The sequence below is a fragment of the Elephantulus edwardii genome, unplaced genomic scaffold (assembly GCF_000299155.1).
Source record: "Elephantulus edwardii isolate Elephantulus edwardi_28Jun2011 unplaced genomic scaffold, EleEdw1.0 scaffold00154, whole genome shotgun sequence".
NCBI lineage: Eukaryota > Metazoa > Chordata > Mammalia > Macroscelidea > Macroscelididae > Elephantulus > Elephantulus edwardii.
In genome coordinates, this window is record NW_006399904.1 from 3,199,097 (window position 1) to 3,220,273 (window position 21,177).

The 21,177-nt window shown below is 34.9% G+C and overlaps 1 protein-coding gene across 1 annotated transcript in view; it reads right to left on the minus strand.

Moving 5' to 3' along the window:
• CSMD1 (CUB and Sushi multiple domains 1) overlaps positions 1 to 21,177 on the minus strand; it is a 2,584,888-nt gene that overhangs the window by 2,299,724 nt on the left and 263,987 nt on the right. Inside the window, exon 3 of the mRNA XM_006895025.1 lies at positions 10,901 to 11,013. Within this exon, the coding sequence (XP_006895087.1) occupies positions 10,901 to 11,013 (113 nt within the window). The remainder of the gene's footprint in view (positions 1 to 10,900; positions 11,014 to 21,177) is intronic.

A 21,177-nucleotide genomic window follows, 5' to 3' on the forward strand; every position in this document is an offset into this window, starting at 1 on the left:
CTATATTTTTCACTTTTACGCATCAGGGACATCTTTTCATGTCATTATAAAATACTATTTTTCATAGTCTGTTAAAGTACTATCACTTTAAATAAAACATTTTGTCATAATGATGCTTGAAGGGAAACAGTGCACAACATTATAATTATATAATTAAATCTATGTTTGTAATATCCAGGGTCATCTCAATATCATTCAATATATCTCAGAAGTAGCACTGATCATTCTAAAAGTCCAATAGTTTACTCTCAGTGAATAAAAACAACAGCAAAACAAACAAACAAACAAAAATATACACAACCAAAAAACCCTTAGAATTTGCAGTGCAGTGAGAATATTCATTTTCCTTGGATAAATATATATGAATTCAATTCACAGACTCAATACATAAAATAAAAATGCTAAATTAATAATTTAAAATTCACAGAAACTAGAATATGTAAAATGATTGAGTTCTCTTTTTCTTTTACTCCATCTTAGGTCTATATGTATGTGAATGTGAATTTTAAACAGCTGAAATAAGAAATAGAATAAAAATGGATAGCTGGTTGACTCAGGTTTAAAGAATTTAAATCATGAATTGACAGAAGTCATTCTGCCCTTTCATTAGTTATGAAGCTATAGAGAATATAAAGAAATATACATGCTCATCTCCTCTAATAATACACCGCCTATATGCAAAATTGTACATGTTGTTGTTGTTGTTGTTATGTGCCATCGAGTCACTTGAGACTCATAGCAACCCTATGTATAACAGCCCTAAACTCTGCTCTGTTCTGTGCCAATCAAACTGTCTCTGACACATCCATCCTCATTACCCCAGTCACTGAATCAATCCATCTCATAAAGGGCTGTCCCTCCACCCTACCAAGCATGATGTCCTTCTCCAAGGACCAGTACCTCCTTACAACATGTCCAAACTATGTTAGACAAAGCTTCAGAATCCTTGCCTCCAAGGACCCGCCCAGTTTGACCCTTTCCAGGATGAATCTGTTTGTTTTCCTAGCAGTCCATGGTACCCTCAATACTCTTCTCCAGCACCACAGCTCAAAGGCATCAATTCTCCTTCTATCCTCCTTAGTTATTGTCCAACTATCTAATGCATAACAAGTGATAGCAAAGACCATGGCCTGTATCAGATGCACCTTAATCTCCAGAGTGACACCATTGCTCTTCAGTACTTTGGAGAGGCCCCTCACAGCAGACTTTCCCACGGCAATGTGTCTTTTAATTTCCTGCCTACTGGTGCACATTATTAATCAAATTTACAGGCAACTCTAGTGGCTCAGTACTAAGGAGTTCTACTGTCAACTCACAGGCAAGTGGTTTGAATTTACGCATCTGCTCTGTGAGTAAATTAAAAAAAAAAAGATAGAGCAATCTCCTCTCATGCTATTTACAGTCTCTCAAAACACACTGAAGGATCAGCTCTGAATTGGTTCTGGCTTGACAGCACATAACAACAACAGCAACATAAAAAATAAAAATATTTTCTCTGGTAATTAAATCAACAAAGTTGGCCATACAGAATAGGAACAGCCTTAAGATAGATTCAAATAATTAAATACAATGTTCTATGTCCACATCTACAATAAGGATAGCTCTATCAGTGAATTATAATTTCTACCACTTTGTTAGCTAACCCTCCTCCCCTCAAAAACAAATTTGAGCAAATAATGGTATGTAGCCTTGGAGCCTGTGCTTTGGCTATGCTATGGTTGCTAATCTTATTCAAGCTGTATGGTTGCTGTTTTTTTTTACTTTTATTTTTTTTATGTGAGTGTACCGTCAAATCAGATCTGACTGGTACAGGAGGAGATTGTCCCTCCTTCCCTGGCAGAGCATCTGGTGGATTCGAACCGTGTGACTCTGGGATTGTAGTTGCAGCTCCTTACCACTAGGCCACCAGAGCTCCCTCAAGCTGTATGTTTTTAATCTTTCTTTCTCATTGCCCTAGAGTCAGAACCAATTCAGAACTGGCTCTCTATTGGTTTTTCAAAGATGAATATATCACAAGAGGAAACTGTCACTCTTTTTTTCCTGAGGAGTCACTTCAAACAATCAAAGAAACTTCTATTTTGGATTAGCAGTGCTACTTGTATGGTCTATACCGCTTGTTAGGTGCTATCGAGTCTAACATGACTCAGCGACTCTGAATCCTTCCTATCCTGTGTCATTGTCATTGTCTCTGACATGCTAGAGCCCATTGCTGAAGACACCATGTAAATCTATTTCATTGAGAATCTTTCTCTCCTTCACAAACCCTCCATCTTTCCAAAAATGATATCCCTTTCCAAAGAATAGCTTTGCCTAGCTACATGCCCAAAGTATAAAAAAGGAAGCTTCACTACCTTTGCCCCCAAGGAGGATTCTGGCTGCACATTTTACAAGACATATCTGTTCTTTTGGGAGTTCATGGGATAGTCAGTACTCTTCTCATGCACCATATAACTCAAATACATCAATACTTCTAATATCATCCTTATTCGCTGCCCAGCTCTCTGATGGGCAGCAGGTCATTGAGAAAACCACTACTTGAATCCGGTACAGCTTAGTCTTTAAACTGACATAATTGCTTCTCATCATTTTGGAGAGGTTTCTGACAGTTGACTTGCCCAATGCAACACATCTTATGATTTTTTGACTACTGGTACCAAGGGTATTAATTGTTGATCCCAAGAAGATGAAATGTTCCAGTACAATACGCCAATAGATCTCCTAATTAACAACCACATAGGGACAGAAATCATCCCTCACATAGTGGTGGCATGTGTGTTGTTTCTTTGATGTTAAACAGGGTTTAGTAAAGCTTCTAGACTAAGTTAGACTAGAAGGTAAAGACTGACTTACTGTACATGGTAAATTGGTTCCATTCCCCTGAATCAAGACTGAATTGATAAGTTAAAAACTGGTTGTCATTATTCTTGCATGATGCTCAGTGAGTGTACCATAATTTCTCAATCTATTCAGTTGTGGTTGGACATTGGGTCATTTCTATGTTCTTGAGATGGTGAATAACGTTGCTATGAACATTGTTGTACAAATCTCTGTGCTTAAGTTCTCATTCTCTTGGAGTATATTTGAAATTTGTAAGTAACAACCTGGTTGTCTAAATATGCTTATTCTGGCACTGTACATTCTCTTTGCTCAAGTACTTGTCAGACTTACGGTTGACGTTTTTAGAAATTGTGTCTACATTTTAAAATTTTGTTGTACTAACAACAATAATAATTGTTTTAGTGTAATTTCATAGCTTTGGTTGTTCTAAAGTATCTGCAGTTAAACGATCCTGAAAACTAAACATAAATAAGACATCTATGCCTTGGGAACAAAATCTAGACCCTATAGACTTACTCAGGGTCTATGAGTACAAACACCTCTGCTTGCTAGAAAAGATGAAAAGACATCCTTAACAAAAGGAAAACCAGGTTTTCCAGTTCAGATTCACTTGCACAGTCAAAAGGAAAGTGGCTCTAGACATTTTGTATTTATTTCAACCTGAGTAATTGGTATAAATCTCAAGTAATGCTAAAGCATCACCTAATGGACAGCTAACCGCTGTTTCTTGGCTTTCACTTTCTTCAGATCAGAATGATTCTTCCCTGCCAGGTAGGTCATTCATGTTCTATGCTTTAATTCAGATTGAGTTTGGGTAATCACGTCAAGGGAGAAATAAATCAGTGCTGACACTCCAAATAAAGCTTTGAGCTTGAAGGGTAATAATCTAGCTGCTCTTTCTAAATCCAGATCCATGGATGTTACAGGAAAGAGAATTCCTCCTGATGGATGTGTCAGAGGGAAATGCCAAATACATTCACCTGACAAAAAACCCCACTTGACACAAGAAGCCCCACTACATCCACATTGTTAATTACTTAGTGAAAACCAGAAGGATCTTAATCATAGCCAAGAGTCCCTTTTCTCTAGGACAATTTCAAGTAGCATTTAAAAAATCTAGCTGTATGCTAATACAAAATAAATTTTTAATACATTAATATTAATTATTCAACTTATATTGTATAATGGTTTCATTTAATACTCTATTTGTCAATATTCTGGGTTCTTATGTTTATTTTGAAAGCATTTTTCAGTGATATATTTTGTTAGATATTTCTAGTCTGTATAGGGAATAAAACAAAATAAAATCAGTCAATGATAACATTTACTAGTACTTGCAGGCTGTGAGGAAAGGAACTGTGAATTAATAGATACAATTAAGTATGGTAATTACTAATGGAAGTATTTAAATATTTACACTGGGCCGAATGTTAGATTAAAATTTTCCTCAGACTCAATTACTCCTTCAGGAATACAAAGAGTAATGACCAATCCTATTCCTTTAGGAGGGACATTATGGTTGGAAAAGCGGAGGGATGAAGGAGAGAAGGATCCTCAACCGGGTGGATTGACACAGTGACGACAGCAATGAGCTTGAGTGTGTCAGCAATTGTGGGGATGGCACAGAATAGAACAGGGTTCAGATCTGTTGTTTATATGGTTGTTAGAGGGGCTTCAGGCCTTTGTTCATAGGGCTGCTATGAGTTGTGCTCGACTTGAAGGCAATCAACAACAGGAATCAAATTGGACTCCATGGCACTTACCAACAATGACCATGAGAATGGGGAAGGAGAGAATATAAACTGCCATCTAATGGTTAAAATTGTTCTAAAGTCTGTTTACTAAATGTTTTCCAATTTTATTTTTTTAATACTAGTTTATTTACAAAATCCTAATATATTGTTTTTGAGAACATTATTTAAAAGCTAAATATGATAAAACTGTGAAATTAATACATATAGAAACAAAAGTAATAATTATCTAACCGTTAAGTGAAATGAATGCAGCTTTTCCTTGAGTATTTTTCAAGGATGAAAAATATAGTGTGACTTAACTGTGGTGGCTTAGTGGTAAGGAGTTGCATTGCCAACTCAAAAGTAAGAGACATGATTCCATCAGTTACTGCATGGGAAAACGATGGTCAATCTCCTCTCATGTGATATGTTGTTGTTGATTGCCTTTGAGTCGAGCATGACTCATAGTGACCCTATGAACAAAAGGCCTGAAGCCTCTCTACAACTATTGACATTTATCAAAGTTCATATTGTTTCCAGAGGCATGCTGTTTAGGAAGTGGATGCCACTCTTGCTCTGAAAACCCAATTGCGAGTGAGCTGAACCAAATTGATGGCACAAAACAACAACTAAAAACTAGATAAATCAGATGGACTATGATGCCTGCTCATTCTGAGCTCTTAGTGGTACCTAGACATGGGATTAAATTGGCTCAGGATAGATGAAGGTTCAGACCTATTTGTGCATAGGGTCACTTAGAATCATAGTTGACTTGATAGCACAGAGCAACACTGCCCCTCGGACTAATCTATCAATTTCCTATTGCTTCTGCTTTTTATTTTCCTGTTAAACTGGACTTAAAATTCTTAAAGATTATAATATTATTAATTTTTGTAGTTGTTATTATTTTATTATTTTTTTCTTTCACCCATTTTTTTCACAGAACTGCCTCATTCAGGAAATTCCATTTATTGTCTGTCTTTTTAGAGAGCTTTTTTTCTGTGTCTGACACAGCAAGGTAGAATATATGAATTTTTTAAAAAGAAATTATTTCCGATATAGTTTAGGTATAAAGCCTATAATGATCTTTACTTACCACACCAATGCAGTCAACCTCTACTTCTTATACTTCTTGTCAAACCACAACAACTACTTATTAGCATCAACTACACTCCATGTTTTATTGATTGTATTCCTATCACTTAGCTTAGTATTGAGTTAGTTATAGATTTCCAATGAATGCTTAAATAATTTTGTATACCCCAAACATCTCTAGAGACTAAGGTGTGCTTGATCCAGGCCATGGTCTTAGCAATTACTTAGTATGCATCAAAGAGCTGGACAACGAATAAAGATGACAGAAGAAAAATGTGTGCCTTTGAATTGTGGTGCTAGAGAAGAGTATTGAACATACCAAAGACTGCCAAGGGAACAGACAGGTCTGCCCTGGAGAGGATTAAACCAAGTTGTTTTCTGCAGGCAAGGATTTTTAATATCTGTCTGTCATACTTTGGACATTTTGCCAGGACGAACCAGTCCTTAAGGAAGGACATCACTCTTGAAAGGGTGGAGGGACAACAGAAGAAAGAAAACCCTAGGTGAAATGGATTGATACAGTGACTTGGGAAATAGGGGCAGGTGTATAGGAGACAGTAATATTGGCTTAGCATAGAACAAGGGGCAGAGCTATTGTACATATAGGGTCGCTATGATTTGCAAATGAGTCAATGGCATAGAACAACTAACAAACAACTCCAAAGCAATACAATATACATTATGCATACACTGTATGTATGTATATACTGGTGTGTACACACACACACATCCTCACTCTCAGAGTTACATACTTAAGTCTCATTACCACTGAATCAGAACCAATTCAAAAGTGACACTGCTTTGGATTTCTGAGGATTTTTTTCTCTTGAGATGAGACTACATAGTTTTCTCCCAGGGTCACTGGTGGATTGGAACTGCCAGGAAAGAGGTGCAATCTTAGTTTAGCGGTGCAACACTCTACAGACTACATCATTTTTATATTTTGCGACTCAGCCCTAAATACTGTTCTATGCTGTGCCAACCTTGCCATCTCAAACACACTCATTCCCACCACTCCACTCACTGAATCGATGCATCTCATCGAGGGTCTTCCTCTCTTGCACCGTCCCTCTACTTTCCCAAACATGATGTCCCTCCCCAAGGACCAGTCCCTCCTTGCAACATGCCCAAAGTATGTCAGATGAAGCTTCAGAATCCTTGACTTCAAGAAACATTCTGGCTTCATTCTCTCCAGGACAAACCTGTTTGTTCTCCTAGCAGTCCATGGTATATTCAACACCCTTCTCTAGCACCACAGCTCAAAGGCATCAATTCTTTGTTTTATCATCCCTAGTCACTGTACAACACTCCGATGCATAGCACGTAATTACAAAGACTATAGCCTGGATCAGGTGCGCCTTAGTCTCCAGCCTGATGTCGTTGCTCTTCGGTACTCTTGAGAGTTACCTCACAGCTGACTTTCCCAATGCAATTTGTCTTCTGATTTCCTTGCTGCTGTTACCAAGAATGTTGACTATGGAACCAAGTAAACAAAAACTGTTAACTATTTCAATCTATATATACACACACATATCTATCTATCTATCTATCTATCTATCATCTATCTATATCTCCGTGTGTATATATTTGGATGTATATACACAAACATACATGATTACAAATAATCATATGTTCTCTATGTATGTTTTAAGTATACACACACATATGTGTATAAACAAAATTATATATAGTAAAAAGAAATCATTAAAAATGTTAACTTTAGGCTGGATTACATAGATTATTTTTATTTTGTTTTCACTGAATATCAGACAATTAAATATCTATAACTCACCTTCTAATTTTCTCCATCAATACTAGGAAAAGTCATTCTCTTTATACAGAAAGTGAAATTATATAAATCCCTTAAATCCTTATCTTCCGAGGAGTTAGTAAGGAAATGCACACAACAGCTTTACCTAGTTCTTGACACATCTTCTATGGACAGATATTAATATACAGGTATGTGTATTTATTATTTCCTAGTGTGCATGATATTTATTTAGTGATTGTTATAACATGTTTTTACTTAGCAGAACATGTCAGGAATTTATAGCTTGAATGATTTTTAAGACAAGGCAAACATAAAAGTGAAGCATTCCTCTAAAAGAACGTTTTATAACTCAAGGGAGTCCCTTAGACCATCTTCATGGGCAATTGCTTTTTCCACTCCAGCTAATGAGCTGTTTATTTTGTATGATACATGGTTTCCTGCCGCAAGCAAATTTTACTATTTAATAAAGTTTAAATCCTCCTTGCTGTAAATCTGGTATTTATTCCTTAAAATAGATTTTGACATATTCATATTCTTACTGATTTCGGAGACAAAATTTATTCAAACATAAATGGTATGTTGGTAAGTAGATATAATTTTTGAATACATAAAATCGGGATTTTTTGGAGGAAATATTTGACAGTCCATACTCATGTTTGGAATTCAACTATCATTGTCAACCAGCATATCTAAAGCGATTTTTCTAGGAAAAAGAAAAAAGGGAAAAAAAACACCTCAACAAAAAATTTTTAATTTATTGCCATCAAATCAGAACTAACTCAAAGCCTACTCTCCAATGAGCTTTCTGAGGACATAAATCATAGGGGAGGGGATTGTCCAACTTTCTTCTGCCAAGCCACTGGTAGAATCAAACCACTAAAGCCTTTTCTCTTTTGGGTTATCAGCACAACTCCCTACAGATTGCACCATCTTTATTCTTACCAGTGTTACTTTAATCTAGAATCTAGTTTAAACTTGTCTTGAAAAAATTTATCATTGCAAATGTAAACATTCATAGAGAAATGTGAATATTCTTTTAAATGTCTGCCTAAAAAGAAAACACTTTCATCCTAAGCTAATTACCTTAAAACACAAATAGATTTGGTATGTTGTATTGTAACATACCAGGACTCCTGGTAGTGTAAGACATTGCATGTTGTACTCTTACCCAAGGTCAGCAATTCAAACCTACTAACTAGTCATCAATGGTAGAAAGAGGAGGCAGTCTGCTATCATTATGGTTTACAGCCTCTGAATTCAAATAGCCCTTCACCAGGAATTTGGCCTTGGGTTTTTTCCAAATATAAGTTATATTATGTATAAATATTCGACTCCTTCCAAAACATGAGCTTATTAAAATAGAAGCCTTTTATAGGAACATTTATTTAAGTTATCAAAAATATTATTTAAATTGCTACTCTAATGATAAATCATTGGAGGGGGACATTACATTGCTGTCCAGTTGATTTAAAGTCCTAGTGGCCAAAGAGGACAGCGTAGAATAGTCCATAGAAATTTCTAAGAATGAAATCTTTACTCTAGCAGACTGCCACAAATTTCTCTTGTGCAGTGGTTAATGTATTAGAATGATAATTTTTCTTTATCTCCTACAGAAAATCCAAATTTATTGGCCTTACCACACAAATATATTAACAGACAGATATTAAATTTTGAATAAAAGCTTAGTTGTCCTAGTAAGGCTGTTTCTCTAAAACAATGGCTTTTTTATGTATAAATTTGAGATTGTATTATAATATTACTATTTAAAATATTCATTCCAAGAAGTATCTACTGTAAACATTAAAAAAAATTAATGTAACTTATTTTTAATTCCCTTTTCAAGTAACTGTACTTCTATGATTAACAAATGAATATTGTCCAACAGAAAAGTGCATCACTATTTTTGTCTTTACATCTTCACAGCAGCCCATCGTACTACAATACATCAAAATTATTATATCAAGTGACAAATTTAGCAATGATAACAACTGTTTTCACGACATTAACCAAACAGGTTCCATTAAAGCATCTTATTTATATAATGACTTTATTTCTGGACAGAAATTAGAGATGTTTCTTTAGAAACTTTGAGATATTGTCTATATTATGTCTGATTTAATATACATTTATTAGGAAAAGTACATTTCATATGAAACTAGTAAAAATTACCTCAGATATATGTTTATAACATCAAGCAAAAAGGAAATTATGAAAAACCAGGATTTACAGGAACCAGAAATAGGTATAAACAGACTTGAGAATTAAACAGAATTTATTAGTTTTAAATTAGTCTAATATTTCTCAAAGATTAAATTTGTGGTAGAGAGTCAATAATAATTCTAAAGAAGAATACTCTTTTAGGCCATTGATAGTGTTTAATTTTGCAAAAAAATATTGACCAGAAGAAACATTAGAATAGTGTATAAAGCTGAAAATCATTCTAGGTGTAACGTTAGACGAAAGGATAAATTAGTTCCTATAGCTGGGCAATGAGAACATTCTATCATTCAGTGATAATTGTAGCTAAGCTCAACTAAGAGGTCTCACATAGTTTTAATTTTATTAATAATGATTTTTGTTTAAGAGCAGTATAATTGCAAATAAGAATTGGTCTGGAGGTGACATAGCAGAGAATACATCCAAAGAAAACTGTTTCATTTTAAGTAAAGCCTAGCCATTACTCACACTCACAGGCTTCTCATAATTAAAAGGTTCAGTAGAATAATTATGCAAAAACTGTAACTCAATCACTATTAAAATAGAAACATTTCTTTCCTTTTTTTCATATATTACTAGTGCACTGTAAAATAAACATAATGTCTATAATCAACTACATTAACTCCTCTAGCAAAGGTTGATTGTTTTATTTTCCCTCCATTTTTACCAGAAAAGCAATCCAAAATCATAGTAATACTCCAAATGCTCCTAATTTCAAAACCTGAAAACACAAAACAATAACCAAACTAAAACTCTTCATTTATCAAAGACCAAATGATAAACTTGTCTAAAAATATTATCAATTGAAAAGTCTTGGTTCACCAAACCATCATTATTTAGACACTATTAAAATTCCACCAAAATGTCAAGAGAGGTTCACCATGAATTCCTCACAGAACTACTTTTTTCGACTTTTATTCTAAGTATATATTCAACTTGCATTCTAAAATATTCAGAAACACATCTCAGAAGTATTCAGTAAAAAAAAATCCAATAAAAGGAAATAGCAGCCACACACACACACACACACAAACACACACACTCTTTTTATGTTAGAAAGTTGACAATTACAAGAAAGTGTAGCATAGAAACATCTATATAGTGAAAAAACATAACAAATGCTTATATCATATTTCACAGGAAATGTCAATGTTTCTTTTCTTCCACTCAAAACCTTTAGTCAAGAGTAGCATATAAGAGATCATTTAAAAAGTGAGTGATGTGTAACATGCTGTCCATCGCCTACCTTCATACAGAGCTTTAAAACCTTGGGCACTGACAGCAAAGTCTGTTGTGAACCACAAGGTGAGGATGGATCCTGTGCTCACTATGGAGGATGGAAGCTGAAATCCAGACAATCTGAATTTTGAAGGAAAAAAATAGAACATACAAATATAATTAAAAACATGCATATACTAAAAAGTGTATTCAATAATTATTTAAACTGTTATCTATTTGTTTGATATAGGTCACTAACCAACAAGAAAATTCACATAAGTGTAAGATTTAGGTTATTGAAATGAGTCTTCCAAGTGTTTGTTTATTTGAAAAATACATGAGAACTTTATTTCTTAGCAGAAATGTATATCATAGTCTAAAACAGAACATATAAACTATAACAAAACAAGGTTAGCCTTCTACACATTATGTAAGTCAGTGAGATAGTGCAAGTCCTTTTGAACTTAAAATAATAAGTAATGAGTTAAAAAAATAAGTAATGAGTTGTCACAAATCTTGATCAATATATTCTCTATCACTCTCCCTCGCTCTCCATCTCTCTCCTACCCCCTACTTCTATTCCCTTTTTCCTTACCCATTGCCATCTAGTCAGGAACAATTCAAAGTTTATCTTCTCTCTGGTTACTAAGGCAGTAAATGACAAAGGAAAAGATTGCCTTTCTTTCTCCCAGTGGAGTGTCTGGTGGATTCAAACCACAAAAGAAGTACCACCTTTGTAGTACCAGCACAACCTCTGTAGACGACACCACCAAAGCCCTCGATCAAATATGTTGTATTTTTCATATATCATTTACATTATAGTAATTTAGTACTCTTGTTCGTAAAGGATATACTTTTATTGTGGTATACTATTAAGACAGAATCGACTCATAGCTTATCCTCCAATGGGCTTTCAGGAGCACTGAATTGCTAGGAGATTGGCCATTTTTTTTCTCCCTTGGAGTAACTAGTGAATTCAAACTGCATGTCTTTAGGTTGGCAGCTCAAATCCTTACCATTCAGCCACCAAAGCTCTTTGAGAATATACTGTTGTTATATACCGTTGAATGGGAACTGACTTATGACTGGGACTCTAGTGGGTCTTCAGAGACTATAAATAGCATGGAAAGAGATTGTCAGTTTGCCTCACATAAAGCAGAAGGTGGATTTGAACCACATGCCCTTGGGTTAGCAGTGCAACTCCATACTACTAGGCCACCAGAACTCAATAAAAATAAGAAATGAAAGTCCATTTTTATCTTGAGCAAACTTAAAATAAATTGGTTTTATGTTCTTCATGATAATATTTTAAAATTATGATGGTTAAAATTGTCAACTTACCCATAGTTCTTTGGTTTGACAATTATGCAAATGAAGTAATAGGGCAAATAAGACATGACATAGTATTCACCAAAGATGTGATCTGATGGGATAATCCCACATCATAACTTGGTTAGGGTGGGATGTTATTATTGTTATGTGCTGTCTAGTCATCTGTGGCCCACAGCAACCCTATATACAGCAGCTCTGAATTTTGCCTTATCCTGAGCCGGTCTCACTAATTCTGACACACCAATTCCCATTGCCCAAGTCACTGTATCAATCCATCTGATCCAGGGTCTTTCTCTCCTTCACTGTCCCTCCACTCTGCCAAGCATGATGTCTTTGTCAATGGACAGGTCTCTCCTGGCCATGTACCCAAAATATCTGAGACAAACTTCAAAATTCTAGCCTCCAAGGAGAGACTTGGTTTCACTTTCTCTAAGACAGATCTATTTGCTTTCTGGGCAGTCCAGGGTATGTTCAAGACACTTCTCCAGCACCAGAATTCGAAGGCATCGACTCTTCTTCTGTCATCCTTAGTCATGGTCCAGCTCTCTGATGTATAGCAAGTAATTGTGGAGGCCATGGCCTGGACTAGACGCATCTTAGTCCTGACACTGACGCAGTTGCTTTTCAACACTCTAGAGAGGTCCCTAACAGCAGATTTTCCCAATGCAATTCATCTTTTGATTTCCTGACTGTTGCATTAAGAATGTTGATTGTGGAACTAAGAAAGCTCTAACTGTTAACAATCTCAATCTCTTCTCCATCTATCATGGTGCTGCCAATTGTCCCAGTGCGGAGAATCTAACTCAATTCTGACTCAGAATGATCCCAGGTAAAGCACATCAACACCTTGAATAATCCTGAGCATTCTCATAATTTCCACTGATTTTGCCACTGTGAAAGTAATTATAGTCACTGTGTCAAGTCGCTTCCTTGAAAGTTTTATTCTGCTTAGCTGATCCTCTACTTTTGATAGCACTATGTCCTTTCCCAATGACCATTCCCTCCTGATAACATGTCCATAGTATCTGAGACAAAGTCTTATGATCCTTGCCTCTCAGGAACATCCTGGCTGCATTTGTTCCAAGACAGATTTGATTGGGTTTTTGTTTAAACTTATTGTATATTCAGTACACTTTGTCAACACACAATCCAAAGGCATCCATTTTTCCTTCTTCTTTCTTATTCATTGTCAAACTCTCACATCCATATGAAGCAACTGAAAATATCATGGTTTAAATCAAGTTAATCTTAGTGTTAAACTGCCATCTTTGTTCTTTAGCAATTTCAAGAGATTCTTGGTAGAACATATTTTTCCAATGCAATATATTTTTTAACTGCTGCTATGATGAGTAGTAATTGCCAATGTAAGTAAATGAAATATTTAACAACTTCTTGTTATTTTTCAATTTATCATGACATTTCATAGGAACTTTCAGAAATTCAAGTTGGAGTCAGAAGACATGTAAAATGGGGCATTTTATTATGGACATCGTATGTCTGTCCATTTATCATGATTTTGTTTACTGGGCCAGTCTTGCCCCTAATTAACGTGCTTATTATTATCAAATAAAATGAAAAAATAGATCAAGAAAGAGACAGAATAAATGTGATAAAATAAAAAAAATAATATTTGGATAACAAAAAAGTCCTACCCAGACACTTAGAAATTATTTAAACATATAATAAAAACATATTCTTGTAGTAAGAACATGTTTTAAAACCTAGAAAGGTCTTCATCAAAGTTGGATTCTTTCTCTATACCTATTTAATCTGTATGCTGAGCAATTTATTTGAGAGGCTGCATTCTATCAAGAAGAATATGGCTTCAGAATTTGAGGAAGATTCATTAGGAACCTTCAGGCTGAAACCTCTCTTGCTGGAAATGAGGAGGTCTTGAGATGCTTGACACAGGAAATCAAAGACTGTAGCCTTCGATATAGATTGTATCTCAACATCAAGGAAAAAACACACACACACGCACACACACAAAACCACCCTCACTTCTTTGTTGACTTTGAAATAATTCTCCCCTAACTTTGAAGAATTATTTTCAGGGGTTAAGGGTTGTGGTCTGAAATATTAATTGAAGCAAAACATCAAGAAAATGAAGATTTTCACCACTAGGCCAATTGATAGCAACATTACAGATAGAGAAGAGACTGAGATTGTTAACAATTTCAGTTTGCTTGGTTCTACAATCAACATTCTTGGCACCAGTAATCAGAAATTAAAAGATGAATTGTATTAGGAAAACTGTCTCAGGGACCTCTGCTGAATGCTAAAGAGCACTGGTGTCAGTCTAGATACTAAGGTGCACCTGATCCAGGCCACGGACTTCACAATTACATGCTATGCATCAGAGAGATGAACAATGACCAAAGATGACAGAAAAAGATTCAATGCCTTCGAGTTGTGATGTAGTACAAGAGTATTGAATGTACCATGGACTGCCAAGAGAATTTACAGGGATGTCTTGAAGAGGGTGAAACCAAGCTGCACCTTGGGGCAAGAATTTATAGGTTCTGTCTCACATACTTCTTGCATGTTTCCAAGAGGGATCAGCTTTTGGAGAAGGACAGTGTAGGAAACAAAGCCCCCAGATGAGATGGATTAACACAGTAACTGGGATGACGGGGACAGGTATGTCAGAGAGTGTGATTGGCTTGGATGGAGCAGGGTTCAGAGCAATTGTACACAGAGTCACTATAGGTTGTAGTTAATTTGATGGTACATAAAACCAATATTATTTATATTATATATGTACCTGTGTTAAAATTTGTTAGCTGAAAGAGGAAAAAACAACAAACCTACATGGTTGATTATATTTCATTGCGGAAACAGTAGTGTTTCAGTTAGTTTTGTTGGAGCAATTTTGGAATGTGCTAATAACAGTGAGATATCCTCTATGTTATAAGCACAATGCAATAGAGGGTCAAATGGTTTTTGTTGTTGTTAAGTGCCGTTGAGTCATAGACTACTCATAGCGACCCGAGAATGAAAGACCTGAACACTTGGGTAACTTTCATGTTTTCTCTAAGTTCATAGAGTTTCCTGAGGCAAGCTATTTTGGATGTGGTTTCTACTCCTGCTTCCAAGCTTGTTTTAATTTGGGAGTTTCATCAAACTCTGTCCATGGGTAACCATTATCACATTTGACACATCAGTGTCACAGTGTTTAGCATCAAAGCAAACATGAATTACCTCTGTAAAGTAAATTGACAAACCAGTGCTATACCATTTAGAAGAATGACCAAATATGGTTAGACTGCAAATTAATCCTAAAACTGCTCTGTGTTCTCATCATGCTAGATCTTCCAAAAAGAAAACATCCTGAGTATATCAACATTGTGATAAATAATTTACCTTTCTGCCTCTCAAAACTCATGTGCTCTTGGTATACCAAGGTCTAATTTCTACTAACTTTTTTCTAACTCACTTGATTTATAATAAATGGGTATTTTCATTGACTGTCAAATTATATTGTTCTTCATAAACTCATGAGTGACCATATCTGCTTTTTTATAGTTTACTGTCTGATGCTAGTTTACTTTTTTCCCCTTAATTTTTTTTTTCTTTTCGGGTGCTACTTAAAAACTGCTAACAAATAATTTAATATACCTGATGTTCAAAATGACTTAGGGGGAAAAATAGGATTTTCCATCAGTCATACTGGCAAATACTTGTCTACATCTTACAAGTTATCTAATATAATACAGAAAGCAATTCAGTGAAGCAGATGTTGCTTCTAGAAAGAGAGCTTAACAGCACTGAGTTTAAATTCCTCAATAACAAAAAATCATCAAGCTTATAGAATTCAGCATCACTACCAAACAACAGTATCTAATCAACATTTATAGGACACTCCACTTTAGTAAAGCAGAACACACTATAGTTTTCAAGTACTTATAGAATCAAGATATAGTATAGTCTGGCTGACAAATCAAATCTCCCCCAAAAAGTAATACAATTAAAGTCATGGAGAGTGTATGCTCTGAAAGTAATTGAAACTAGATATAACTAAAACAGAAATTAAAGTCTCCAATCACTTGGAAACTTAGTAACACATTTCTAAACAACCAATATTTCAAAAAGAAAATAACAAAAGAATTTTTTTTAAAAACTTGATCTAAGTTAAAATGAAAATAGAATGTACCAAAATTCTATGAACACAGTTTAAAAAACTGTTTTTATATGCCATCAAATCCACTGCAACTCATAGTCACCCAATCAACAATGAATCTGAACCCTGCCCTAGCTTGTACATCCTTTATCATCTTCTACACCCATTATAATTGTCAGTATACCAAAACGTCTTGTTGTGGGTCTTCCTTTCTTACACGTCCTTCACCTTGCCAAACATGATGCCCTCACTAAGGACTGTTTCTTCCTCAGTACATGCCCAAAGTATGTGACACAGAGTTTGACCAATCTTGCCTCCAAGAAGTACCCTAGTTTTACTTTTCACCAGAAAGATATGCTTATTTTCTTGGCAATCCATGGAATGAATATTCAGTATTTTTCTCCAACACCAAAACTCAGAGGCTTCAGTTCTTCTTCTGTTAGTATTAGTCACTGCCCAACATTCAGATTCATAGCATTTGAAAAGACTATGGCTCGATCAGGTGTAAGTTAGTCTTTAAACTGACATCTTTACTCTTTAGTAATCTGGAGAATTCCTTGACAGCAGATGTTTTACCAATGTTACAATCTTTTATTTCTTGACTGCTAGTACCAAGGGTGTTGATTGTGGATCTAAGCAAGATGACTTCAATCCTTTCTCCATTTATCATGATGTTGCCTATTGGCCCAGTGGTGAGCATTTTTGTTTTCTTTGTGTTGAGATGTAATCTATATTGAAGGCTGTAGTCCTTGATCTGTACTAAGTGCTTCAAGTCTTCCTCTCTTTCATCAATCAAGGTTGTTTCATCTTCATAATGCAGGTTGTCAATGAGTCTTCCTCTGTTCCTGATGCCACATTCCACTTAATAAAGTCTGGCTTCTAGAATGAATTATTCAGTATATTGATTGAATAGGTATGGGGAAATGATACAGCCCTGATGCACATTTTTCATGGTTTTAAACCATGTAAACTTTCCCTTCTCTGTTCATACAATGTCCTCTTGGTGTAGGTGTATTGTTTTCAAAGTAGTAAAGAGAAATCTGAAGCATTAAATATGTGCATTGTGGTTGTTGTTTAGTGCTGTTTAGGTGAATATAACCCATAGTGACTCTTATGAACACATTTGAACCCTGTCCTATCCTGTGCCATCTTCACACTTCCTGACACATTAAAGGCCACTGTGGCTGTCACTGTGTCAATCCACCTGGTCAAGGGTCATCCTCCACCCTTCCCAGGAAGATGTCCTTCTCAAAGGACTAGTCCTGCTTAGCAACATGCCTGAAGCAGGTGAGGAGAATCCTTATTGGCCTTGCTTCTCATGAGCACTCTGGCTGCACTCTCTCCAAGACATATTAGTTTGTTCTTTTGGCTGTCCATGAGATGTCTGGAACTCTTTCAACACCACAACACAAAGGCATCACTTCTTCTGTAATCCTGGTGAGGCTATGAAAACCCTCTGGAGGGTCAACTATGAGTCCAGCGCAGGAGGGAAAAACCTCCATGATTCAGTGAGTGGGGTAATGGGGGTGGGTGTGTCAGAGACAGTGCGATTGGTACAGGACAGAGCAGGGTTTAGGGCTGATGTACGTAGAGTCATGATGAGTCACAAGTGACTCAACAGCACATATCAACAATAACAAATGTCCTTTGCTTGAAGACTTTTGAGATTAATGCTAATATGACCTAGCTTTGATAAATAGCTGCTTCTAATGAAATATTAGTGTATTTTGTCCTCATTCACTCCCTCATTGCCATTGAGTGGGTTCTGAAACATAAAGGCCCTCTTCTGAGGCTATAAATCTCAAGAGAGGAGATTTTGTATCTTTACCCCATGAATCTACTAGTTGATTTGAACTGCCAGAGAAGCATGACCATTGAGCTGTCAGTGCACTTCTCTAAGGATTAGCCATCCTATTTATATTTAGGAACCAGTAAATCACAGTGAGGATAAAATAAATCTCTCAAAATTCGCTTATAAGATATATAGGTCAAAATTTCTAGTCCTTCCTAACTATCATACAAATTTGTAACAAACAGTCTACATTAGCATCTTCCATTAGTGGGTATACTTTCTAAATGGTACCTTGTTGTTATTCTTGTAAACCAGCATATTTCCAATTGTAATAAATTAATAACTCAATGAAAGTGAGAAAGAAAATAGAAATTAACATTTCTGGCACCATTTCCCTCTATTAAATATTTAATAAATGTAACCTATCAATTCAGAAAATTAAAACATTAGAGAATTGAGATTGATACCTTATATTTGAAGTTTTATAAAATGATTAAAATGGATATTTAACTCAAATTAGTACATTTCTGTCATAATTTTGTCTAAATAGACCAAGGAATCATTAATACATACTGAAGTCAATTTTGCAAAAAACTTAAAAAATTTGAATGCTAACAGATGGAGTTCAAAATTTAAGTCTATACCAACATCCATATTATTGTTGACATGTGTTAAAGAAGCTTTCATTTTTCCCCCAATACATTTTATTAAATTTATTTTAAAACCTTAGATGAATCAATTGTATGAGGAAGAATAATTAAGGGATGAAGTGTGTTGTGAGGATAACGACAAGAAACCGATTTCTTCATGGAAAAAAATTTTGACTTAGTATCAGTCTAAATACACTTCTTTATACCCCTCTCTCTCTTTTTTTCCCGTTAGCTGTGTAGCTAATGTTCTATAGAATCTCATTTGCTATGTATTTTACAAGAAAAAAGCAATTCGCAGTTCACATCCAGAAATCTGGATAAATGATACAGTATGCCTGTCAAAAATGAATGATTGTTAAAGTAGAAAAGATTTGTGGCATCTCTCTAGGTATATGTTCTTGTGATAGAAACATGAATTTTTTTCTTAAGAATTATTAGAATGAATTACACTAAAAAAATCTAAAATATTTTTCACTGCACTATCCTTCAAGATATCCATATTCAAGAAAGCAATGTGAAACTTGAATAATGCTACACAACAAAAATCAGTGAAAAGTTAGGAGGAAACAGAAGATCACGGTGAGTTTGGCTCATTTCTACAGAATTAGTGATAAAGTTATAACTTCTTTAGATATACTTTTTAAGTCACACATTTTACATGCTTCATGCTCTAGAGTGTCTGTGATTTCAAAATGCCAGCGATATATAAAAATACAATTAAATGTATTTAATGTATCAATGTATATTTTAAGTAAATTAAGCAAAAAAAAATTCACTAAGTTAAATCCTTTTTCCAGTGAGCATAACTACTTCGAAGAAAATACCTATAGAACAAATATTTTCAAACTCACAGTAATATTCACTATTTGATAATAACACATTTTTAAAAAGTATGCCAGTACGATATGCTATTAATACAGTTTTTCAAATGGCTCAAGTTAATATCAGGAGGAAGATTAGGAGTTAGCAGTGATTTTAGAGATTAATATGTTCAACATTCTACCAATTAAATTAATTCCCTCATAAAATGTCTTAGCAAGTAAGTGTCCAGGCCTAGTTTTAATGTTCTCAAGACTTAGAAATAAGACTCCATAGCGGGTTCATTCCCATATTCAATCATTTTCTACTCAGAGTTTTAGAACTCCATCCTTACTATGTTTGCATATTGGTTCCAGATACTATTTAGGATAGTTCCCGTGTATAAGATAAAATATGAAAATTCATTTTAAAAATAGTATCTATTGTATCTGTATTATATTTTTAAAGATTTAGTAAGATAAGCTTTTAGGTATTTAAGCCTGAAGGTGTATCATATATTTAGCTTGAAGGACAATAGTAAGTAATCAAACATTTCATTCAATCAAAATGTTTACAAAACACTTTTTTTAAACAAAATGTGATTTTAGTGAAAGTTTACAGAAAGGTTGGATTTTCATTGAGTCATTGATACACATTTTCCTCCATCCTCCCTATTTTTTTTCTGAATTCTTAATCCAGGGGACGTTTATAATGAGCACATTTCCTTTGCACTCAAGAAACACATAATATTAAATTAAAAAACCAAGAAAATATACCAATATTTTAAAAGTACATATAGATTATCTACGTAAATAGGAGGCAGAAGCTACTATATCTTATAATATCTAGATTTTTTAATTTAGGTCATTTTGAGACAGTGCAGCATATAAAAGTTTGGGGTAATCACTGCTGTTTCAACAATTTATGACATTCACAATATTTTCCAACATTGCTATGACTTTCCTTTTAGTATTTTAGAAGTAAAAATTGCAAGAGTACTAGCTAAAGAAGGAATACTGGTGGTACAGTGTTTAAATGTTCTAATGGTAACTAAGAGGGCACTAGTTCATACTCACCAATCATTCCATATATGTACAATCTGCTTCCATAAAGATTGTTTTATTGAACACAGTATGAGATAGTGATATGACTTACTTGGTCACTGTGACTTGGAAGTGATTTCAGATCACATAATTTATAAGTGAGGGTAAAATATTTTCAGTTCAGAAGGTACTAGTCCAAATATAAAATTTAAAAGATATATATGTTCCTGATTCAAGCCATAGTCTTTCTAATCATTTGCTATGCATCTGAGAGCTGGACAATGTATAAGACTGACAGAAGAATTGATGCTTTTGAGTTGGGGTATCAAAGAATAGTACTGAATATCCTATGGATAGCCAAAAGAATAAAGAGATATCTCTTGGGAAAAGTGAAGCTAGAGACCTCCTCTGAGGCAAGGTGGCAAAGCTTCTTCTCACATACTTAGAGATGTTGCTAAGGGAGGCTATTCCTTGGAAAGGGTTATGCTGATGGAGGAACAGCAAAAGAGAGGAAAACACTCAATAAGATGGATTGACACAGTTAATTAAGAGTGCAGAGACTGTGAGATG